Source organism: Nannospalax galili, unplaced genomic scaffold (genome assembly GCF_000622305.1).
Source record: "Nannospalax galili isolate Female #2095 unplaced genomic scaffold, S.galili_v1.0 scaffold1798, whole genome shotgun sequence".
NCBI lineage: Eukaryota > Metazoa > Chordata > Mammalia > Rodentia > Spalacidae > Nannospalax > Nannospalax galili.
Window position 1 is genome coordinate 36,722 of NW_008341341.1, and position 10,424 is coordinate 47,145.

At 45.7% G+C, this 10,424-nt stretch overlaps 1 protein-coding gene across 1 annotated transcript in view; it reads right to left on the bottom strand.

Annotated features, from left to right (window-relative positions):
- Ppp1r8 (protein phosphatase 1 regulatory subunit 8) overlaps nucleotides 1-2,001 on the bottom strand; it is a 30,268-nt gene extending 28,267 nt beyond the window's left edge. The window contains exon 1 of the mRNA XM_008836753.3: nucleotides 1,851-2,001. Within this exon, the coding sequence (XP_008834975.1) occupies nucleotides 1,851-1,906 (56 nt within the window). The 5' untranslated portion in view covers nucleotides 1,907-2,001. The remainder of the gene's footprint in view (nucleotides 1-1,850) is intronic.
- Nucleotides 2,002-10,424: the final 8,423 nt, after the last annotated feature.

The following is a 10,424-nucleotide window of genomic DNA, read 5'->3' on the forward strand; positions in this document are numbered from 1 at the left end:
ACCATGATGCTGATTTTAATCTGGAGTTTTAATCTAAGGTTTACTATTATTCTAGTATCATATAAACCAGTTGCTGTTTTGCTGGGTGTAGTGCTCTACCAGGAGGATCACTGCAAATTCCAGACCATCCTGGCATACACAGAAAGCTCCAGGACAGCCAGGACCACATAAGGATATCCTGTCTCAAAGAAAAGAAAAAAGAAAACAAAACAACAAAAAGCCCACTAAACCAAACAAAGAAGCAGTTGTTTTGGGTTGATTGATATTAGTCTCATTAAAATGAGTAAAAACCGCGGAGCATGGTGGCGCACGCCTGTAGTCCCAGCACTTGGGAGGCAGAGGCAGGCAGATCTCTGTGAGTTCAAGGCCAGCCTGGTCTACATAGTGAGTGAGTTCTAGGACAGCTGGGGCTACCGGGAGACCCTGCTTCAAAAAGACAGAAAAAAAAAAAAAAAGAGTAAAAACTATTTAGTCTTGAGACTAAATCAGCGATTCAGAATTAGGGAACTAGGGCAAATCAAAATCAAAATGCCTGTGAAACCAAGTACCAAATGAGTAAGAGAGGTGCATTACCCTTGAACAGGTCTTTCTATGACAATAATTCATCAAACTTTTCTCTCTACTTTGCTGTATCATTCAAGGGGGATGCCTGTACGCCAAAACACCTGACACAATTCCTTGTACACACCAGATTCTAAGAATATGGTAGGTGATTTCAAAAGAGTCTCATATTTGCTGTCCTGGCCCATATTTGAAATCAGTGAAGCCAGGGACCAAAGTAGAGAAATAATTTGTAGGCCAAAACAAATGGATGTTTTATAAAAGAACAAATATCAGCCAAATATTCACTTGTTTCCTGGGTTTCCTCATTTGAACCTTCCAGGGCCCTTGTATTTGCAGAGAAGAAATATATCCTGTCTATCTAATTGAAGATTCAACACAGTCATCTCATAATTCTTCTTCAACCTTTTTATGGCAGAAGCTAAAAGGACAGTGCACTGGACAAAAGCCCAATTTTGTCCGGGAAAGGAGGAGAAATGAACGTTAAATCCAAAATACACTTTCTGAACTCTTATCGTTTGCCTGACTCAGGCCTTGGAGCTGGGAATGATGCATGGGTTTTTGCCCTTGAAGAGCGCAATAGAACAGAAGGTAGAGAAGTAACATGTTAGTAATTGTTCAGCGCCCCAGCAGAAAAAGCCCTTAACTCGGATGCATCCCCGTACACGACCATTCATATTTGGTCGTCGTGTACCCTACTATTCCCACGAACTTCTAAGGGTTGAAAAGAGTATATTCCAATAACTAGTGCCTTTTGTGCCAGGCTCCGTGCTCGTCTGGTTACCGAGAACAAGGGGATAGCTCCGCGCCATTCCTGCCCTCAGGAAGCACCCAGTCCTCGGGAGCTGAACCAGCACCGCATGCAGGATGCAGCAACCGGAGGGATGCAGGACGCAGGATGCAGGCTGGGCTGAGGCGGGTGGCCAGTTCATGCGTGCCCGGGACCTTGGCTGGGGACAGGTACGTGCTCCCTCAGTGCACCCGGCACTCAGTGAGGAGTTAAGGCGAAGTTAGGCGCCGAGGCCCCGAAGCACCCCGGCGGGCGGCTAACCCACAAAGGGCTATAGTACGTGAGCGCCTCGAAGCCCCTCAACTCTGCGCTCTGTTCCTGGGCCCCGGCTGCAGGTTCCTCCACACGTCGCCCCGGCCCCTCACAGCGGACAGTTTTCCCCCCACCATGCCGGACTCTTCGCGCCGTTCGTTCAGCCGCTCACACACACATGACCCTCGCTTCCAGTCTGGGGTGGCTCGGGCCAGCCGGCTCAGGCCACAGCCACCCCGCCACTCACCAGGTCGGGCAGTCGAACAGCGGGAGGCTGGAGCCGGAGTTCGCGGCTGCCGCCATCTTGCTTCTCCCCCTCCCATTTGGCGGGCCCGAAGCACGCCGGGAAACTGGATGGAAGTGAGGGGAGAGGTGGCATCCCGGCAGCCTGCGCGGGCGCACGCGCGCGCATGCGCACTCCGAAGCTCGCCCGGTTTGCGGTGCCTGAGGTGGGGCCTTGGGGGTTTTGAGATCTTTGGTGTTGTTGGCTTCTGGGAATTTCTCGAGGCTGGGGGCTCTTCTTGGTCTTCAGCTGCCCGAAGGGGGTTGTCCGGAGGTGTCAGTTTCTTCCAACGTTCTTCTGCTAGTGGCCTTGTAATCGGCATCCACCCCAGGACTCCTCCGCCAGCCTTGGGCACTGCATTTTAGGGAAAGCTAGGGATTGATGGAGACGGGTGATCGCTCGTCCTATTTCTCTTCTTCCGGCATCCTTATCATTTGTCCTTTTTAGTCCAAGTCTAGGGTGTAGCTCAGCGGCAGTGTGCGCAGCATGCATGCATGAAGCCCTGGGTTCAGTCCCCAGCATTAGTAATTACCTAAACCTAAGGGCCTCTATGGATAGTTAGGAATCTGAGTTAGAGGTCATCTAAGATTATGAAAACTCTTGGACATGCTGGAGCCAAGAGCAGGTCCAAACTGAAAAGGCGTCCAAATTTTTGTTTTTGTCTTTTTTTGAGACCAGGTCTTCCTGTAGCCCCAGCTGGCGTGGAACTCACTATGAGACCAGGCTGGCCTCCAACTCACAAAGATCCGCCAGCCTTTACCTCCTGAGTGCTGGGAGGTCCTCGTTATTTTAAAGTAAGTGCTGGGAATCTGAATTAAACTTTAATTAAAAATTTTTTTAATTAAAAATTATTTTTATGTGAGTGTATTGCCTGCATGTAAGTGCACCCGTATCGTGCGATGACCATGGAGGTCAGAAGGTGTCGGATCCCCTGGAACGGGTGTTCCAGACAGCCACCATGTGGGTGCTGCGAATCAAACTCGGGTCCTCTGCAAGAGCAACCAGTGCTCTTTACCGCTGAGCCATCCCTCCAGCTCCATTAAAAAAAATATAGGCTCGCAAGTAGCCCAGGCTGGCCTCCAACTCACTATGTGGCTGAAGCTGGTCTTGAACTCCTGTTCCTCCTGCCTGTACCTCGCTATGTGCTGGGATTTCAGAGGTGCTTGACTACATTTTTGGGGGGGGGGTCTTTTTTTTGAGACAGGGTTTCCCTGTAGCCCCAGCTAGTCTGGAACTCGCTATGTAGACCAGGCTGGCCTTGAACTCAGAGAGATCCACCAGCCTCTGCCTCCGGAGTGCTGGGACTAAAGGCATGCACCACCACACCCGGCTTACGATTTGTTTCTTTAAAAACAAACAACCTCTGTCAAATCTGCACCTCGTTTTCTGCAAAGGTGAAAAAAGGGGACACCAGGTGCATACTAAAAAGGGTGTGTCAACAGAAATGTGTGAGACTAGGGATAGAGCTTGGCCTTTGGCTTCATATACTCAGGTTTGAATGCCACTCGTTTTAGAGTGAGGCTGGACAGCTCAATTTCTCTGATCCTCTCCTCAGGAATCATAATTATTCTGATCTTGAGTGTTGGAAAGATTAAGTGAGTTGATGAATATAAAAGATATGCTTGCCCAGTAAGCACTCAGTAGACAAAGCCCTTACAATCAGAGAGCTAGTGGCCAAAATGAAGGTGACAACCCCAAAGCTTTCTTGCACAGTGTAGTCACTATAACCCAAATTTAAAAAATCCTAAGAGGCCACAACTTGATTAACAACTTCAACCATGACCAGTAAAAATTTGGACGCCAGCTGGGCATGGTGGCACATACCTTTAATCCCAGCACTTGGGAGGAAGAGACTGATGAATCCAAGTTCAAGGCCAGTCCGGTCTACCTAGTGAGTTTCAGGACAGCTGGGGCTAAAGGGAGACCCTGTCTCAAAAGCAAACAACAAAAGGCCAGGTACGGGGATGGGGAGATGACTTAGTGAGTAAAGGCACTTTCTGCCAAGCCTGATGACTATTTAATCTCCAGAACCCACATGGTGGAAGGAGAGAACTAACTCATGCAAGTTATCCTCTGACTTCCATATGCACACTGTGGAATGGGCACCCCACCCATCTAAACACAGTAAATTTAAAAAAAAATTTTAAAGCCAAGTAATCCCAATGCTGAGGAGGTGGAGACAAGAGGGTCTCTGGGGCTTACTGGCCAAAGAGCATGGCTGAATTGGTCAACTCCATGTTCAGTGAGATAGCCCATCTCAATAAAGTAGAAAGCAATTGAGAAAAACATCTGGTCTTTATAATACCACATACATACATGCATATCCACATAACATAACCTTCAAAGCACAAACTCATCCAGCAAGAATGGCAACTAATTAGATCACATATCAATGATAGGTAAGGGCTGGGGACATAACTGCAGCTTGCCCAGCACTCACAGTTAGGTTGGAGACCCAGCAACACAAAACTGGGTGTTGTAACACATTCCTGTAATCTCAGCACTCAGGAGGTAGAGGCAGGAGGACCAGAAGCTCAAGATCAGCTCAGTAGCCAGTTTGGGAACCAGCTTGAGCTACATGAGACTCTGTCTCAATAAAAAGAAAAAAATCAAAACCAAAATCAAATGCACTCTCAATATCCTCCTTTTCAGTGTTGTGACTGATAGGGTTAAAAAAAAATCCTAATTCTAAACTTGATTTTAAGAAAGCAAATAATCTTATGACTTCCTTCTTGAAGCATAAGGATATAATTTGGGGGAAGAAATGAAGAAGTCTCAAAAGATTTTCAAATATAACAAAATATGTTTGGGGCTGGAGAGATGGCTCAGCAGTTAAGAGCACTAGCACTGACTGCTCTTGCAAATGACCTGGGTTTGGTTCCCAGCACCCACATGGTGGCTAACAAAAAATCTGGGACTAGGCCTAGCGTGGTGGCGCACGCCTTTAGTCCCAGCACTCCAGAGGCAGAGGCAGGCGGATTTCTGTGAGTTCAAGGCCAGCCTGGTCTACATAGTGGGTTCCAGGACAGCTGGGGCTACAAGGAGACCCTAAAAAACAAAAACAAAAACAAAAAAGAGCACTTGCTGCTCTTCTGGAGGACCCAAGTTTGTTTACCAGAACCCACAGCAGGCAGCTCACAGCCTGTGATTTCAGCTCCAGGGGATCCAATGCCATCCTCTGGCCTCCATGGGCATCGACATATGGCATGAACACACAAACTGCACACACAAAGTATTTTTTTAAAAATTTTTATTTTTTGTGTGTATTCATGTATTGCCTACATGTAGGTAAGTGCACCCATGTTGTGCAATGCCCACGGAGGTCAGAAGAGGCTGTAAGATCCCCTGAGACTGGAGTTACTGACAGCTGTTAGCTACCATGTGGGTCCTGGGATTCGAACCCAGGTCTTCTGCAAGAACAACCAGTGTTCTTAATCGCTGAGCCCCCCCCCGCCCCCCCCTTTTTTTTTTTTTTTTTTTTTGGTCTTTTTGAGACAGGGTCTCCTTGTAGCCCCAGCTGTCCTGGAACTCACTATATAGACCAGGCTGGCTTCGAACTCACAAAGATCTGCCTGCCTCTGTCTCCCAAGTGCTGGGATGAAAGGTGTGTGCCACCACGCCCGGCTAAATCTTTTTTAAAAGCTTAAAATCTCTTTAGTATGATCAAATTAAGACAATGAAATAACTGTATGTGTAGACATAATGTGCAGGAGCTTCCTTTAGCAGGGTGATAAGTGAAAAGTGCACAAGGTGCTGGTGGAAGAGATGTTCATGAAAAAAAGTCCAAATGGCCATTTCTCCAGATTTCTTCAGAGAAAGCAGTATGGAAGAGGTGGTGAGCAGGACAGTTCATGTCAGTGCTGCACACAGACCGTATCCCAGTGTCAAAAGGTGGTTTTGAAGTCTGAGCACCCAAGATGGATCACCATCCTAAGTCGCGTGATCATGGGCAAATAACCTTTGTCTCTGTTTCCTCATGCATTAAAAGGGTGCACAAGGACCATCAAGATGGCTCAGCAGGTAAAGGTGCTTGCACCAAGCTTACCAACCTGAGTTGGATTCCAGAACCCACGTGGTGGAAGGAGAGAATTGATTCCTGCAAATTGTCCTCTGACCTTCACATGCACACCATGACATGGTCCCTACACCTCCACCCCCCAAATAAATAAACATAATTAAAAAATTTTAAATGAGACATAAGAAAAAAAAATTGAATAATAATGTATATCTGTAATAATGTTATGGATATACATTAAGTGTGTAAAAAAAATTAAGGGACTGGAGAGATGGTTCATCGTTAAGAGCACTGACTGCTCTTGCAGTGGGCCCAGGTTCAGTTCCCAGCATCTACATGGCAGCTAACAACTGTCTGCAACACCAGTTCCCAGGGATACGATACTCTCTTCTGGCTTTTGTGGGCATTGCACACACAAGTGCACTTATGCACACACAGGCAAAACATACACATAAAAATAAAAATTTTGCCATGTGTGGTAGTGCATGCCTTTAATCCCAGCACTTGGGAGGCAGAGGCAGGCAGATCTCTGTGAGTTCCAGGCCAGCCTCATTTACACAGCAAGTTCCAGGCCAGCTGGGGCTACAGGGAGACCCTGTCTCAAAAAGACCTAAAATAAAAAATTTAAACACAGTAGTTTGCTGGCAGTATTCAAATATTCCACAGATGACATCCACATGCAAAGTACCTCCTCAAACCTTTAAATTCCTGTATCAGACTACCATTCCAGTCTTTGACCTTTTGATGGGAGGAGAGGAGATATAGGGGTGAAACTTTTATTGCCATTTGAGGGTTACAAATGAAGTTTGCCATCTAACATAATCACCATTGTTTTTCAGTGCTTGGGATTGAACCCAGGGCTTCACCTATGTAGAACAAGCACTCTACCACTGAGTTATACACCAAGCCCTACCTTCTCATTTTAGTAACATTAAAACATCCTTTGTTGGGGGCTGGAGAGATGGATCAGTGGTTAAGAGTGCCAGCTGCACTTGCAGAGGACCTGGGTTCAGTTCCCAGCACCCACATGGTAGCTAACAGCCATCCTTAACCACAGTTCCAAGAGATCTGACACCCTCTTCTGACTTCCATGGGCACTGCACAGCATGGATGCACTTACATACACGTAGGCAATACACTCATATACATAAAATAAAGACTTCATTTTTAATATTTTTTATTTTATGTGTATTGTCTGTGTGTAGGTAAGTGCACCCATGTCCTGCAATGCCCACGGAGGACAGAAGAGGCTGTTGGAGCCCCTGGAACTGGAGTTTTGGACAGTTGTTAGCTGCCATGTGGGTGCTGGGATTTGAACCTGGGTCTTCTGGAAGAACAACCAGTGTTCTTAACCACTGAGCCATCTCTTCAGCCACAAAGATTTTATTTATTTAATCTTGGTCTTTTTGAGACAGGGTCTCCCTGTAGCCACAGCTAGCCTGGAACTCACTCAGTAGACCAGGCTAGCCTTGATCTCACAGAGATCTCTGTCTCTGCCTCCTGAGTGCTGGGATTGAAGGCATGTGCCTCCATACTTGGCTCTAAGTAAAGTATTTTAAAAATATCTTTTGTTTGTTTTGTGGCACTGGGGCTTGCATCCCGGTACTTGTGAAAGACAAGTTTGAAGCCCTAGGTTTGTTCTCTAGCACCACCACCAAAAAGTGAGTGTGGGGAGAAATGGGGAGGTTGAGGAGATGGCTTAGCCAGTAAAGCACTTGCCTCCAAAGAGTGATGGCCTGGGTTTGAAACTCTTAGAACCCATGCAACAGAAATGGGTATAGAACTGCCCCAGCAGTGAAGAGATGGGTAGCAGACAGGCAGAACTCTGGAAGCCTTCTATCCTACTAGTCTAGCCTACTTGGCAAGTTCAGGTCAACAAGAGACACTGTCCCAAACAAAAGATGAAAGAGGAATGACACCAGAGGTTCTCCATTGACCTACACATGTAAGATTCACCTTCACATATCCACACACATGCACCTACACATACATGTGCACTTCCTCTTGTCCCCTCCCACAAAAAAAAAGTTGGAAGGGCATTATCTCAGATAGAACTTAAAAGACAAAACACCTTAAGGGTTGGAGAGATGGCTCAATGGTTAAGAGCACTGGATGCTCTGTCAGAGGACCTGGGTTCAGTTCCCAGCATCCACATGGCAGCTAACAACTATCCATAAGTCCAGTTCCAGGGGATCTGAACTTTCTTCTGGTCTCTGTGGGCACCAGGTGCAAATACAGGCAAATGCAACTCATACACATAAAAACAAATCTTTAAAAAAAGAGAATATTGGCAGGGTGTGGTGGTGCATACCTTTAATCCCAGCACTCAGGAGGCAGAGGCAGGCAGATCTCTGTCAGTTCAAGGCCAGCCTGGTCTATATAGTGAGTTCCAGGCCAGCTGGGGCTACAGGGAAACCCAGTCTCAAAAAAGACAAAAATGAATAAGAGAGTACTTGTAGAGGATCAAATTTGGCTCCCAGCACCCATATGACTTACAACCATCTGTACCTCCAGTTCCAGGGGATCTGATGTTCTCTTCTGGCCTCTGAAGGCACCAGGCCTTCATGAAGGCAAACATCCATGTAAAATAAAAATAAATCTTTATTAAAAATATTTTATTTTTATTTTATGTGTATGCGTGTATTGCCTGCATGTAGGTAAGTGCACCCATGTCATGCAGTGCGCAAGGAAGAGGGAAGAGACTGTCGGATCCCTGGAACTGGAGTTAAGGACAGTTGTTAGCTGCCATGTGGGTGCTGGGATTTGAGCCTCGGTCTTCTGCAAGAACAGTGTTCTTAACCTCTGCACTCTCTCCCTAGCCCCATAAAAATAAATCTTAAAAAAAAAAAAAAAAAAAAAAAACCTCACTATATCACTATTCTCATTTCTCCAAGGACTGGTAAGAATTTGGTCCTTAATCATAATGTAACTCTAAAACTTGTTACAAGTTGATTCTTTCTCTGTCACATTTATTTTTTTGGGGGGGGGGAGGATGCATGCCATGATATATAAGTGGAAGTCAGAGGATAACTTGTGAGAATTGGTTTTCTCCTTCTACCTGGGGATCTAACTGATTTCATCAGGCTTCGCAGCTAATGTCTTTATCTGCTAAGTGGTGTTTGCCTGGCAGTTTACTATTTACTTTTGTATCTTTTGTTTTTTTGAGGTGGGGTCTTACTATGTGCCTGACTGGCCTGGGACTCACTATGTAGACCAGGCTAGCCTTGAACTCAGATATCCACCTGCCTTTGCCTCCCCAGTGCTGGGATTAAAGACAAGTTGACCACGTTTGGCTTACATTTATTCTTTAAATATTAAATGCTTGCTACATTGTGAGTTAAACTTCATTTTGGTTAAGTATTAAAATGAACTAACTACTCAGAAGCTGGGGAGATGGCTTAGCAGTTAAAAGCACTGGTTGCTATCTCAGAGACCCTACGTTTGGTTCCCAGCATTTACATAGCCTCTACCTACCATCTTTTAACTCCAGTTCCAGGGGATCTTCTGCCCTCTTCTGGCCCCCAAAGGCATTGCACGGCACAGATACATACATACATACAAGCAATACACTCATACACATAAAATTAATTTTAAAAAATAAAATACTCGGTCTAAGAGATCAAGATTTGTGAATCAGAATCTTTCACTCTAGAGTATTCCTCCCCTGCCACTTCCAGGAGTTCTAACTTTTTCCTAATCTGTGTTCATTCTTCTTTAAAAAAACCTTTTGAGTCTAGAGATGGTTCAGAGGTTAAGAGCACTGGCTGCTCTTGCAGAGGACCAGGGTTCAGTTACCAGCACCTACATGGTGGCTAACAACCATCTATAACTCCAGTTCCAGGGGATCTGATGCTCTCTTCTGACCTCCACAGGCATTGCAACACATGGGTACACTTATATATGTGCAGGCAATACACTGATACACATAAAACAAAAATAAAATTTTTTTTAGTGCCAGGTGTGGTGACGCACATCTTTAATCCCAGCACTTGGGAGGCAGAGGCAGGCAGATCTCTGTGAGTTCAAGGCCAGCTGGGGCTACAGGGAGACCCTGTCTCAAAAAAGGACCAAAAAAAAAATTTTTTTTTAATCTTTCAGGGGGCTGGAGAGATGGCTCAGCGGTTAAGAGCACTGACTGCTCTTGCAGAGAACCTGGGTTTGATTCCCAGCACCCACATGGCGGCTATGGACCATCCTTAACTCCAGTTCCAGGGGAATCTGAAACCCGCTGCTGACCTCCGCGGCACTGCACGACATGGGTGCACTCACATACATGCAGGCAATACACTCATATACATAAAAATAATAAAAATTTTTAAAAAATCTTTCAAACTACATCCTAGTTAAGTGGAGATTTTAAAAGACTTGTATTTTGTAGTGCTAGAAAGCAATATTGAAAATATCCTTTGAAGGCAGGGATGTACTATCCATATTTGGAAAAGCAGGGAAGAAGAGCAGGTGATTCCAGCCCTAGGGAACAGGATGGACTGAAACACGACCTGAACTGTATGTGGTCTGCACTT